Source organism: Nannospalax galili, unplaced genomic scaffold (genome assembly GCF_000622305.1).
Source record: "Nannospalax galili isolate Female #2095 unplaced genomic scaffold, S.galili_v1.0 scaffold185, whole genome shotgun sequence".
Classification (NCBI taxonomy): Eukaryota; Metazoa; Chordata; class Mammalia; order Rodentia; family Spalacidae; genus Nannospalax; species Nannospalax galili.
The window spans coordinates 3081665-3096850 of record NW_008355474.1 but is presented as its reverse complement, the minus strand read 5'-3'; the positions used below and the strand labels follow the sequence as shown (position 1 = coordinate 3096850).

The 15186-nt window shown below is 44.0% G+C and overlaps 1 protein-coding gene across 6 annotated transcripts in view; it reads right to left on the bottom strand.

The window, feature by feature from the left end:
* Ntrk3 (neurotrophic receptor tyrosine kinase 3) overlaps positions 1–15186 on the bottom strand; it is a 395515-nt gene that overhangs the window by 280939 nt on the left and 99390 nt on the right. For all 6 annotated transcript variants that reach the window (XM_017803090.1, XM_008852847.1, XM_008852848.1 and 3 more), the window contains exon 4: positions 4023–4091. In XM_017803090.1, the coding sequence (XP_017658579.1) occupies positions 4023–4091 (69 nt within the window). The remainder of the gene's footprint in view (positions 1–4022; positions 4092–15186) is intronic.

Here is a 15186-nt window from a genome sequence, read left to right as displayed (position 1 = left end):
CCAGCCCACGGGCTCCATCAAGCAGACCCTGGCAGTCTAGATGGCTCATGGCAGATGGCGCCATGTGGACTAATCAAGAAGTCAGACAAGAAAATCCTACCCCCTTTTCCATTTGCCAGGAAATGCAATTGTTTGGATTTTAATCATAGCCACAGCTAAGAGCCAATGTCTGGCCCTCTAGCCCAAAGATAAATTTTCCACTCCCAACATTCAATTCTTCCTCAAAAAATAGACCCCCTACCAGAGCACTTGCTCCTCAGAAGGGGGCTTCCTCATCCTCCAATATAATTTTTATTACTGAGTTAACACTTTGACAGAAATAAAATACTGTGTGGACATAGCGGCACTCACACGCTGACTCCCACTGGAAGGAATGTCTTCATTCCTCCATAAGTTACATCTAGCTCACCGGTATATTGATCCCAGGCAAAGATGAATGCAGGATCCCATGATCCTCTGTGAGAAATGTGACATTTTCTTTAAATATATATCCATGGAACAACTGTTTCTAAATCCCCACGAAGCAGGTCACCAGGGCAATACACCATTGATTTCACATCCAACGATTTCTTAGAAAGAGCACTGAACATTTTCTCAATAATTCAGCTCACAGCAGACCCTGACATCTTCTGGAGGGACACTGTCTCTGGCCTCCCCTACTTGAAAGGGAAGGCTTCCTGGGAGAGCTATATGCATAAAAGAAAGACCCTAAACCCCCAATCGGTTTGCGATTATGATGGTTCCTCTTCATTGTCAACTTGACTGGATTTAGAATCACCTAGAAGATACACCTCTGGGCATATTTATGAAGGAGTTTGTAACTGAGGAGTAACAACACACCTTAAATGTTGATGACACCATTCTATGGCCTGGGGCCCTGGACTAAATAAAAAGGAGACAGTGAGTGGGACATCCGCATGCATCTCTCTCTGCTTCCTGACTACAGATGCAGTGTGACCAGCTGCCTCACATTCCTGCCACCATGCCTTCTCCTGTCCATGATGAACATTCCCTCAAACCAAAAAAAGTAGCAAATACAGAGAAAATACTGGGAAAGAACCACAGACATACACTTTTTGAAAGCTATGGCAGACTATATGAAACAGGTTGAGAAAAAATTGGGGACAGTTAAGAACAGTGATCCAGGCTTTGAGTCGCCACACTATCACTTATCTAATAGGTAATCTTTTTAAATATTTTTTTTATTATTTTTATTTTATGTGTACAAGTGTATTGCCTGCATGTATGTGAGTGCACCTGTGTCATACAATACTGCAGAGGTCAGAAGAAGGCTTCAGATTCCCCTGGAACTGGAGTTAAGGACAGTTTGTAGCTGCCATATGGGTGCTGAGAATCGAACCCAGGTCCTCTGCAAGAGCAGTCAGTGTTCTTAACCACTGAGCCATCTCTCCAGCCCCCTAATGGATGATCTTAAACAACAGTTTACTCTTGCCAGGCACTTCGGTGTCCTCCAACATGAAGTGGTAAGAATCCCTCTTACAAAATTGTCTTAAGGATTAAATTAAATAACATACATAATTTAATAGATTACTTGACACAGAGCCTGGCACAAAGGAATAACTTAGAAGTCAGTGATCACTACAGTGACCATGTTACTTTACCTCTAAGGTCCTCCATTAAGTTACATATAGTTCAAGATCGGAATGAATAGAAAAGTGTAACAGTCTGACATTAAATGGCTATGACATAGGCTATTTGAAGGGAGGACGTTTTATAAACAGATATCTATTTACCTTTCCTCAGCTCATGTAGGAGTTGTTATTTGTGTCCATCTAGATCTCAGCCATGAACTAAGAACTTGTATCATTAAGTCTACTGGTACCCAGACCAGAACAGTAGGGTAGTAGCTTAGCAGGGAGGATCTCAATTTTAAGAAAAGAAAGCAACCTGTAATAATATTATCCACTTACACAAAAAAGAAGGTCTCACTGTGTAGCCCAGACTAGCCTGCAACTCACTATGTAGCTCAGGCTAACCTGAAACAGTTGATCCTTCTGCCTTCACCTCCCAAGGACTAGAATCACAGGGATTCACCACCAGTCCCAGTTCCTACAACTTTTAAAGTAATAACCTCTGCATATCCTCTCCCTGGGATGGAATTTTCAAATATCATGTGGGCAGTTAGCTCATGAAGACAAGGATAATATGCAAAGTTGTCGTGGGGTAAACGGTTAATGGGGTATGAATATTCTCACTACTAACAGCTCGTCTGAAAAGGTAAGGTTATAACTTATCCATGAACACAGGTCTGGATAGGTAAAAGGCCCATAGCCAAGGCAGAGGTCCAAGACCATTGCTTCTTGGTAAACACTATGATCTGTATACTGAGAATTTGGATCTAAGTCGCCAAGTAAAAAGGAACACATGAGCAGTGTCTCAGAAACCCAGACTCCCTAACTCCATCCATGCCTCAATTCCTTTTCAATTTATTCCTTGATTTATTGCCTTGACATAATATGCTGTCCTTCATGCACAGAGATGACCCTGATGACTCACAAGGCACCGTGAGTTATTTTTTCCAGCAGTGGTCATGAATTTTCACTCATACAGCCAACATTTATTTGCACAAAATGGCTGGCTGGAGTAGGGGTGTGTTGACCAACCTTGGAATGTACCAAAGCTAAGCAGGCCACACACAGATAAAATAAATATATGCCCCACTCCCACTCCCAGAATGCCCAGACTTCAAGCCAAATAAACTGAGAGGAGATCATGAGTAGGGAAAGCATGCAATCTGAAACTGGAAAGCCTGGGTTCAAGTCTCAATTCTGCCAGTTCCTAACAATTCAATTGTGGTTGATTCTTGAGTAAGTTTCTAGGGCTCAGCGTCTTCAACCATAAAATGTGGAAAAATTATATCTACTTCCCATGACTCTTGTGATGATAAATCTAAAATAATGAATAAAAGCATACCTGTCCCTATAAGACACTGTCTTTCCCCCTCCAAGGACATTTGGGGACACAAATCAGACTTTATAGGCTGTATTATATATAAATAAGAGAGTACATTGAATTGGGTTGGGAGGAGGGCAAAGAGAGGAGGTGCAGATAGGGGAGGGGATCTAAATACCATCAAAATATATTGTATGAACATCTCAAAAATTCAATAAAAATCTATATTATACATCTGACAAATGCATACCTGATAAGCTATAAAGTTACATATCATAAATGTTACTAATGTTCTCTATTACCAAAAATATGTAAACTATTACTACTAATTACATGCATATTACAAAACCAAATCCTCAGACAGGACCCCTTTATTAAACTTCATCCACCCAAGGCTCAGGGACCATCTTGGAAAAGGGAGCGGAGACATTGTAAGAGCCAGGGAGGGTGGGCATGACCATATGGAAACAGAGTCCTACAAGCTCCTGGGAACCTGCTCATATGATTCTATGGCATGGGTGTCAGCATACACAAGTCCTATGTAAACTCAGGCAGACAGTGACCCAGTATAGAACTAGGAAAATGAAGGGCAGACCCCAATATTATCTAAAGGAATGTTGGCAACTGATTGCTGCTAGATGAAGAAGAGCTGATCTTCCTAAAACAAGGGACTCTGGATAGGCTGACTAGACTCAGCGAATGGACTTGCACTGGGGAACAGCTGGGGGCACTGACAACACAGCAGGTAGTAACAGGGATGACAGAGTATAATGGGATCCAGTGGAGGGGGCTATGGGAGGGTGCCAGTGGGGATGAGGGTATAAAGATGATTAAGATTGTTTGAAATGTTCTGTATGAAATATACCAAAAAAAATCAATAAAAAAAAATCCTGATAAGAGATGAGAGTCTGTCTTTTGAAACAGATTGTGCTTGGAAGAAGAAACAGAAATTAAGCCCATGAATGGGGTGGGTCACTGAACATGGTATACGCAATGCCACTCAACCTTAGCAGCCCAGCCACCAGGTAGATCCAATGCTTGACACTCCTCCCCATCCAACCATTACCAGTACTCCGCCACCTGGACAAAGCCTTCAATTCCGAACTTACAATTCCCGAAGACTCAGCGTCTGGAAGAGCTGCCATGAGAGTGTGGTGAGCCGGTTACTGGACAGGTTTCTGCAAGATTGACAACAAAGAAGAAGTTAAAGGACAGATTTGGCATCAGTCACGCTCTTGATAGTGAATTTGGTTATCTGGAGCCAGACTTGGTTTTCTTCTTTTCTTCACTCTGTTTTGCTAATGATACATCTGATAAGAGTTGAGTCCACAGGGCAGGTGTGGAAAGGACTCTGAAACCTTCTTAAGGGTAAGGTTTTACACATCCAAGAAACAATACAGCTCTCTTGGTTTTCTCCCATATCTCCCCTTAATAAAAGTTCAGGGAACCTGTTGGATGCCACCTTCTCTAGACAACAGCTCTGACATAGCAGCTTTTACATCCACACAGGTGGGAAATCTTCTAGTGTCTTGTAATTCCTTCCCATCAGCCCCTCCCCGAGAACACAGGCTTATCCAGAGATCAAGACATCAGCCTTTTGTTCCACAGGTCTTCTTCTCCTAATGGCTATTTAATTGTTCTCATTAGGATGTTCGGGGGAAGGGAGCAGTCATTAGTCTTCTGAATAAAAGAAGAAACACGCCCATGGTTATTGCTTTGCCAGGCTCAACAAACAACTTCTGATGCTATAACAGCCCTTAAAGAGAGTAGTTAGACGCTGCTAGAATTGAAGTGGCACCCCAGGAACAATGTCCTCATCTGCTGATGGGAATGGATGACAGTGCTGATTCCATTTAGGTAAATATCTATCCACACACAAGCCTGTGTCTGTTTGTGTTTATTCAACATGTAGGTAAACAGTGCAAACACAGACTCTTGTTTACATACACACATATGCTTTCATGTGCACCTATATTTATATGATTTCTATAATTAATATTTATTATTGAGAGTCAAATATGAACTACGCTGAGGCATAGGGACTAGACCATTGCCAAGGAAGATAAGGTCCCTCTCAAACCTTATATTCAAGTTATTAATGAATACACAGAAAGAGTACAAACAAAATGACTTAAGTAACCAATGTGGGAGAGAGGGGGCCTACTTCACTTGGGTGCTTGGAGAAGAACATTCTGAAGTCACCTGGGTCCTGAGACAAGAAAGAATGAGAATGAGCTGGGGGCCAGGAAGGAGCCTTGCCAGAAAGGTTGTTGGGGAGACTGACTGGGGATGAAGAGAAGGGAGATTCATGCCCACCTTCAGACCCTGAGAGGAGACTTGTTTTATTTTAAAAAGCAATGGAAATGCATTGGGTAATTTTCCGGGGATGTATTATAAGCTAAATACCTTTTATTAAATGGGAAAGCAAGGCTAGAAGTTGACAGGCCAGCTAGGAGACCTCAACTGAATTCCAAGTCAAAAAAGCAAACAAGAAAAGCAGGGAGGCAGGAAGTCAGGGAGGCAGGAAGGGGAGAGACTGACTCAAGAATTCAGGATAAGTGTGGAAGGTAGAACCATCAGAGACTGAAACTGTATTAAATCTGGAGAAGGAAAGAGAGATAGTCGAATGGTAAGCATTATTGCTTAAATAGGAAATGTTCTCCAAAGACTCATGTTTTGAATGCTTTTTCTCCAGCCAATGGTGCTATTTTAAGAGGCTATAGAAACTTTAGGAGGTGGGACCTCACTAAAGGGAGATCACCTGGATGAGCCGTTGGGTATACATTATCTCTGACCTCTTCCCGTGGTGTATCTGTTTCCTGTCCACCAAGAAGTGAACAGCCTCCGACACACTATCCAACCACCATGACATTCTGTTTTAAACTCCTGTGGGGCCAAGTAACCATAGAATGAACTCTCTGAAACCACGAGCCTAAGTCTTCTGTCACAAGGAAGAAAGAACTAGTACACTAGTGAGGCATGTAGTGAGACTTGTTAAAAGATTACATTTTGGCAGTAGAACCAAGATCTTCTGTCCTGGATCAGAGAACAGAGGAGAAAAATTTTAAATGGGGTACTGGGAGCACTGAAAAGATCAAAGTAGGTCATATGCATGTATGAAAATGTCACAATAAATCCATTATTTATGCAATTAATATATAAATGAAAATTAATGCATTAAAAAAAGAACCCCCCTGCCTTGTGAACATTAAGCTTGAGATGCCTATTAGGCATCTAAAGAGTGAAACCAAGTAGTCTGTTGGAAAGATGGGTCTAGAGCTCACATAGGGTTTAGAATGTGCTAAGTGTAAAACAAGACCAGATATTCAAATATAAAAACAACTAAGGAGGGGCTGGAGAGATGGCTCAGTGGTTAAGAGCACTGACTGCTCTTGCAGAAGACCCAGGTTCATTTCCCAGCACCCACATGGTGGCTACGAACTTTACCATACATGCAGGCAATACATTCATCACATAAAATAAAAATAATAAAATATTTTTTAAAAATAAAAATAAATAAACAACTAAGGCATTCTTGGATGCTGCGTATTTGTGATAAAGTAGCTGAGTCCTACATTGGTCTAACCTGTTTAAGTTTCTAAGATGGTGTTTTCTAAGATGGTATTTCTAAGATGGTGTTGGTGAAGCAGATCAACTGTGAGGGTACAAGAAACTAGTGGAGAAGGGAAAGAGACCACAGGTAGGTGGCCCGCAAGTCTGCTCTTCTGCTCTCTTCCCTGTATCCAGCACTCTCTCTGTCCAGAATCCTTGAGCCCACACAGAGCTCTCTAGGATGACCCCATGGGCCTACACAGTCCCCATGTATCATTTCAGCAGGGCTGAGCACTCTACTGGGACATCACATGCTCCTAAGAGCCATCTTAAGCCATTCATCACGTTCTGCTTCAGAAAACCTGTGTCTCTTTCCTACAGACTTCCATTGCCTACCTATGAGAAGAAATGTGGTGATACAGAACAGCAATAGGACCATTCAAGTTAACCACCTGAGGCAAACTCCCTGAAGCAAACTCTCCTGCTCCTAACCAAAAGACTGGAGCTCAGAACATGGTGTCAGAGATAAAAGTTTCAGTACTAGTCTCTAAGTCTTGGTTGATATTAGTCTGAGTGCATGAATCATCTAGGTAGAAGTCTTTTACTCTCTCTTTTTTTCCTGTTTGTCCTCTACATACAACATCATCTGAGTAAAAGTTGAATGATAGGGGCCGAGGAGATAGTTCAGTCAGTAAAGTGCTTGCCATGGAAGCATAAGGACATGAGTCGGATCCCGGCACACATAAAAAGCCAGTTGTGGTAGCACAAGCTTATAATCCAAGCACTGGAGAGGTTCATACAGGTAGATCCCTAGGGCTCACTGGCCAGCCAGCCTAGCCTAATCAGAGAGCCCCAGGTCCCAGCAAGAGACCCTGTCTCAAAAACAACATAGATGGCTCCTGAGAAATAACACACAAAGCTGATCTCTGGCTTTCACCTGTATGTGTTACATGTGCGTGCACACACACACACACACACACACACACACACACCACACACACACACACACACACACACACACACACACACACACACACACAAAGATAAAAAAGCCACACACACACACACACACACACACACACACACATATACACAAAGTTAAAAAAGTCCCAAACTTCTAAATTCACAAGGGAACCCTGGCAGAACACTGGACATCTCTCTAGCCTCTGCCTTTATTTAGCTCCTAGCCTACTCTAGTGCTCCTATAAACATAACCTATGCTTCAGAAGCTCAGCAACAGCGGCCTGCAGGGATCCCATGCTCACTGAGCATGCTCTGGTCAGGATGGGTGCCTCTGGTAAGACAAGAGGCAACCAGTGGGAATGAGCAATTCAAGAGGCAAAAGTAGTCCAGGTGCACTGGGGAGCCTGTCTCCTCTCTGAGAAAGGAACAGGCAGTGAGCCTGCCAGGGGTTCTGGGGAGCCCCAGGCGGAAAGCAGGCTGCCATCCATGTCCTCTTACAAAGGTCATACTTGGCTACATCAGGCAGAAATGTCAAGAGAAAATTGGATTCTGAAAGAAAGAAAATCACAGGCACTCTGGGCAAATAAAGAATAAGAAATAGCATTATCTCCTCCTTATTACAAGGGAAAGGAGGGTGAGCACCTGGGATGCCTAGTAAAGAGGAAGTGGGCTTTTATTCCTGGGGATGGGCAGTTTCATCTTCTGCCCACGCCTCCTTCACCCACCAAGCTCCACCTGCAGGGGAACGGTCCTTTGGATTCCTCTAGCACTTAATGGAGTATCCACGGCAGCACTCAGACACTGTTTGCACACACATGCAGCCCCGTGCATGTTTCCAGATACAAAGGCACTACTTTGCAAGTCCAAGAGAAAGCACAAAGTGAATAACCTGTGCCCATTGCTGTGTCTGAGAAAACAGAGTCACTGAGTTCCAGAGACAAGCATACACAGCAAAGATAAGAAGTAAGGCAAACATTCACACTACAAAACAAGCAGGGTGTACCCCTGGCCGTACTACCCCCTCAGGAACTTATGCATTCTCAGGATGCAGGAAAGATAGGGAAACTGAGGCATAGAGCTCTGATAAGCATCACCACCCACTCAGAACTCCCTATCCTAGTTTTCCTTCTAGGTAACACTTCGCCTGTGTTCCTCTGTCACCAGTTATTGATGAACTAGTTATGCTGCTCATCAGACAAGGTTTAATTAAGAGTTATTCTGCCTCTGAGCCTCATGGCAGCCTCCTCCTGGTGCCTCCTCCCTAGCAGATCCATTATCACCTGCCTCTGACTTTTACTTGGGTCAATGGCCAGTGTCCAAGACACCCAACCATTGAATTAATTTGGTGAGTGAGATTTTATGAGATGAGGCATCAAACACTTCCCCCAAATCAAATTCCCTCCCCTCTCTCATCTGAGACTCCCAAATAAAGCCATTAATTTTGTTCTGCACAACTGGCTCTTTCTCAGACAGACTCTGGGGTCCAGAGGTAATAAACGATGATAATGTGACTACTGGGCACTCTGGGAACAAAGAGACAGATACACATATGGCCATATTCTGGGCTCTGGGGAGAGACAGGTATGAGAAGGCCCAGCCTACATTAGCCAGGTGGAGAACAGGGATCTTCTGAGGCAACCTCCCACTCTGACTGATGAGCAGGTTCCCTAGGGAAGCAGTCCTGGGATCTTCCTAAGAGAGACACCCAACATTAGCATGAGTGGAGCCCTATGACTTTGGAAAAGACCATCCTCTAGCCTAGGTTAGTCTTGCTAACCCTATAAAACAGTCAATAAGTTGGACCTAACCAAAACCAACCAGAGAGCTCTTCTGTGACCCTAGACATACTGTATCATCTAGGCATTGAGAATTAAGACAGAGACAGTGGGATCCATCAACAGTGATCCTGAAGACAGAGAGGTTCATGGACTTCCCAGGTTGAATGAAGCAGACTTTTGGAAGCAGCGCCTCTTCTGCTCACAGAGGCAGACTCAGTGGGCAGGTATGTCTTACAATTCCAGTGTGTCAGGTATGGCTGAGGAAGGTACCAGGCTTCTCAGCACTAGTAAACATGACTGATCCACCCAGGTACTACTCAGCCAGCCAGTTAGCCCCACGTACTCATGCCAACATCACAAACTCCTTTATCTGCTGGCTCCCACTCCAGTTCCAGAGTGCTAAGTCCACCTCTGTATCTCCTCCACCCCTCTTACTTAGGTTTGGACTTCTATGATCATGGGCTGAAGTGGGACCTTTCCTAAAATTTTACATGATCAGGACTAAGAAAGTTATAACTTTTGGAGCTAGGTCCTGTAAAGAAGTGATTAAGATTAGCTGGGCGTGGTGGCACACACCTTTAATCCCAGCACTCGGGAGGTAGAGATGGAGGATCTCTGTGAGACTGAGACCAGCCTGGTTACATAGTGAGTTCCATGCCAGATGGGGCTACAGGGAGACCCTGTCTCTAAAAGACTAAAGGAAGGAGGAGGAAATAAAAAAATAAATAGTTAGCAGTGTCCCTAATATATTACAGACATTGAGGGAGCCTGGGGACCAAGTCACCCAACCTGTCCAATGAACAATATAGCCCCCAACATGCAAATGGATCAATAAGTGTTCAGAAAGGTGATGTCACCCAGCTGGATGTGGAAGGACTGAGTCCAGAGCTCTGGAGAACTGACCCTTCTTCATATTTTGCAATTCAGGAAGAAAAGCCTCAAGGCACAGGTATGGTCCCCTGGCGATAGGTTACAGACACCCCTCCTGTCCCCTCCTGCCCCAGGCTCCACTCCAACAGTCTACAGCTGGTTTTCCTTCTGCACACAGCCTGGGTGTGTGCTGCTGTCAAGTCCCAGAGCTGGTGACTGCAGACATGCCAGGGACCTCCCTGCAGGGAGGCTGAGAGGCTGGTGAGTGAGCAAGCCTTCAGGGACATCTTGGGAAGAGGCGCAGGGATGGCAGGGATGGTCAAGGAGCTGCATTGGAACTTGGAAAGAAAGTGACAACATTCTTGACTATTGCCGGAGGAGGAGGAGGAGGAGGAGGAGGAGGAGGAGGAGGGAAGAGAAGTGATTAAGATTAAATGAGGTCATTAGGGTAGGACCTAATCCAACTTGACTGTCATGGAAGAGGCAATGACCCAGTTGCAAGACCATAATATAGAGACACAGGAAGGATATAGCCATGAACAAGCTGAGGCGAGAGGCCTCAAAAGAAACCTAGTCTGGTGATGCTTGGTTTCTTGGACTTTGTGCTTCCTGAATTGTGAATAAATAAATGTCTATTGTTGAAGCCACTCATGCTGTGGTGTTGAGTCAGAGTGGGTCTAGAAACTAATACACCTGTCCTCAGCTCTTCAATTGCCCCAAGGCCCTGACAGCTAATCTGACTTCCCCACGATGATCCAGGAAGGACTCCAAGCCACAGTGTGCTATCATCTCTCACCCTGTCTATGCATGGTCACACTCAGGAACCAGCCTCCCGGGCAAGTTCCAGTTGCTAAGATCCAATCTGCTCTCTGTCCCTTTGTCTAGTCCCTGGGTATATACTCCAATCTCCCTCTACAAAAGATTAGTAAGAGGAAAAAGAAAATGAACCAGGAAGATGCTCAGCTCAGATCCCAAAGATGAATGCCATGTTGCTGGATTTTCCTGGAGGATTCATTATGCAGCTGCTGAAGGGCACTCTCTCTATGCCTCACACGTGTTCTGTGCACCCAGCACAGTCACCCAGAAACCCCTTCCCAGTCCCATAGCTCCCAGGCTGCAGTTTGTCAGTTGGAAACATCATGAGGCAAACCTTATTTTCTCCAGAAAGGCAGTTTTTGAAAGGTATGTTTCTCCCTTCCTTAAGAGCTAATGCCTTCTCAAATATGTTTGTCCTCTTCCTGTTTTTTTCCACATAAAAGAGAGCTCCTTGCTCTGTCTTAATCCATTTTGGTTTCTATAATAAAAGATCATAGGCTGATGGCCAGGGAGATGGCTCAGTCAGCAAAGTGCTTGCCATGCAAACATGAGGACCTGAATCTATGTAAATAAATAAATAAATAAATAAATAAATAAATAAATAAATAAATAAATAAATAAATAAAGCTGGGTGTAGTGGTGCACGCTTGTAATACCATTGTAATACCAGCACTGGGGAAGAAGATACAGATGGATCCACTGGCCAGCCAGGCCGATGAGAGAGTCTGTCTCAAAAAAAAACAAGGTGGATGGGTCCTGAGGAACAACACAAAGATTCCTCTAGCTTCCATGTGCATACACACATGCACATCGTGTGCACTGTACATGCAGAAACATGCATGAATACACGTAAATCTTAGACTAGGTGTCTTATAAGCAACAGGAATTTATTTTTCATAGATTTGTGCATTTGGGGGATGTCCAAGATCCAAGGGCGGGTAAATGAATGGCTTGTGACGGCTGCTTCGTAGATAGCTGCTTCTCACTCTAATGGAAGAAAGAATGAAGTGTTCCTTTATCAGGACACTAATACCATTCCTCAAGGCTCCACATTCAGGACATAATAACATCCTGAAGGGGTTCTTCCTAAGAACCATCATCTTGGAGATGAGGATCTCAACAAATTAATGTGGGGGACAGCAACATTAGGACTGCAGCATCCACCTCCCTTGAGATTCTCTTCACTGCCACTGAGATTCTTTTGAAGTTACTGAAGGCACTGGAGGAAATGTGGAGTAAGGAGACTCCCCTGCTTCAGCACCAAACCATATGTAAAGTTTGCTGAAAAGGAACAAATCACAGGAGAAAGAAGGGGCTGATATTATACTGCTCACTTGCTCAAAGACCAGGAGCTCACCATTCACATTTCATGGTCTTGACTCTGTGACTTGTTTACTGTTGGTCCCACACGGGAGATAGTGGCATTCCAACCTAAAGAGCCACTGGGCAGGGGCATGATCTTCACCTGAACTGAACAAAAGATGGAAAGGAAAGATGGAGGGAAGGAGAGAAGGAGAGAGGGAGGGGAGAGAGGAAGAGAAGGAGCGAAAGAGGGAGAGAGAGAGGGAAGGAGGGAAGGAGAGAGGGAGGGAAGGAGAGGGGAGAAGAGGAAAGGAAGGAGGGAGGAAAGGAGGGAAGAAAGTAGTGTCATCACCAGAGCCTAAGGCAAGTATTGAAGAGACCCCAAGAGCCGTGCTTTCAAAATCCAGTGCCCGTGACGAGAAAGCAAGTGCCATGACCAAGCTTCCTCTTGAACGCCGAGAAATATTTTCCTACATCATTGATATATTTGCTTTTCTCTCAATGAAACTGCTGTAAAAGGGGGTGGGACTTAAAGCCATTTGAGCCATTTTTATTCAGCTAAATTACACTGGATGGCTCATTTAGTGAACTTTAATGAAGCCGAAATGCTTTCTCTAATCAAATCTCAAGTGACGTACTTGGTGTCTTGACCTTACATCAGGAGACTGGAAGCAGTTTTCTCTAAAATGCCCTGTGCTGGGCTAGGCTAGGCTTTCTTAGGGTGGGTGGGAACCCAAGTGTGCAATATGTTCATGGGTATTAGAAGAGGGAAAAATCATGTTAGAAAAATATTCCACTACTGAAAATCAAGAAGGTTTATCTACTGCAGAACTTCTCAGAGCCTTAACAAAAAGAGGAATCTAACTTGCTGGATCTCTCAAATTTCCTGGACCACAGTACCTTATCTATGAGACATCTATCAAACATTACCCATATAGCATACCTTGAGAAGGTGGTACTAGCCAAGAATCAGCAAGCACCAGCCTGAAAGCTGGAAGTCCATTCTTGCAGATCTGTTGGCACACAGGCATTCCCAGTCATCTTCCTGTTGCCATGGTCATATTCTAGGTCTTCCAAAGATATCCACAACCAAAATCTGTGACATCATTCATTTCAAAACAAAAGGTACATCGTGGAGGTGGTAAAGGATATGAACCATGAGGTGAAGGAAATTATCCTGTTACTTGATAGTCTCAATCTAATAACAATGGCCCTTAAAATCGGGAAATAAAGAGAAAGTCAAAGAGAAAGATGGCTAGGGAAGCAAGGCACAGAGAACTACAACAACAGCTTTGAGGATAGAAGACAGGCTGTGAGCCAAAGGATGTGTGCAGCCTCTTAGAAACCCCAAGCATCAAGAAAACAGATTATTTCCAGGAGGGCCATCACCCTACTGACACACCTAATTCTAGATCAGGGAGACCCAGGGTAGACTCTATAGCACAGAAATGTCTTATATCACAATCTGTCAATTTGTTACAGCAGCAGTAGAAAACGGATACAGGCTACTTTCACATTCCCACCTTCAAGCTTAATAGCAGCAACAGAGGTCAAGCAGCCCATAAAGCCCAAAATACTATGTGGCCCTTAACAAGGAAAGCATAGCAACTTCTAGTCTATGCTGTAACTTTCTCTATTCTTTTCCTTTCTTCCTCCTTGCCTCCATTCTTTTTGTGCATGTGTGTACATGACCATGTGTCTATGCATGTGGAGACCATAGAATAACCTCAATTGTCATATGTCATGCCCTGTTTAACTTTCATTTGAGGCATTGTCCTCACTGGCCTGGAACTACCTAAGACATCTAAGCTGGTTGCCCAGGAGCCTCCAGGGATCCTCCTGCCCTGACTCCTCAGCACTCAGATTGCAAGCATGCACCACCTGCCTGGCTATTTGTATTTGGGTTCTGAAGTTGAACTCAGGTCTTTGTGCTGGCAAGGCAAGCACTTTACAAACTGAGCTATATCCTCAGCTATATCCTTGTTTGTTTGCCTGCTTACTTACTTGGAGACAGGGTCTCAGGATGTAGACCAAGCTGGCTTTGAACTCTTGATCCTCCTGCCTTAGGCTCCCAAGTGCTTGGATTATAGACAAATACCACCACACTCATCTAGACCATCACTTTTCAACAGAAATTGAACACATGCCATATGCGCCATTTGAACTTTTCTATTAATCTAATTTTAAATAGTGGAGAGAAGCGAAATTAATTACAGTAATTTACTTAAGTCAATACATTGAAAATATTATCAACTTGTAATCAGTATCAAAAAATCTACCACTGATCTATTTCTCATTCTTAGGTTATTACTACTGTTGTTATAAATCTTTCAAATCCACATGTTTTTTACATCCATAGCACATCTCAATTTGGTTTGACCACCTTTCAGGTGCTCAGCAGCCAGTTTTCCAAGGTGACCATTTTGGGAAGCAGAGCTCCAGACCATCTACAAAACCCAGGCACTGACTATAGTCCTCAGTGGAGAGAATATCAACAGCTAGAAATGTTTAATTATAAGCTCCCCAAAATAAAGTCGGGACACAACCGTCACCTAATCCAGGTGTCATGGAGCTAGTTTAATGGAAAGGAAAGGGTTCCAGTTGTCCAGTGCAACCTCACTGAGTGACTGCTAGCATTCTCACAGATTGGAGAAGCACAGGACAGGAGGAAAGGAAGGGACCAGGACTTGTACATGCCAAATAATGGAGGGCAGGATGCTGACTGGGCACATGAGAGAGCATCTGGGCACAGATTACTGGACTCTTCCAGAATGCTCAGCCCACTTACTTAAGTCCAAAGTCCAGTTTGCAGTTAAAATCCTTCTATGAGCGGACTGCAACTTACTGGTCCTTCTAATGACCCATGTCCTTCCCATCCTTTACCTTTGTCCCATTCTTAGCCCTGAAGACCCACCATGAACAGAAGCTTCCTGCTTCGCTGTACCTGACAGCATCCTGTCCCCTCCAGCATGCCACTGTACCCAATGCTTTC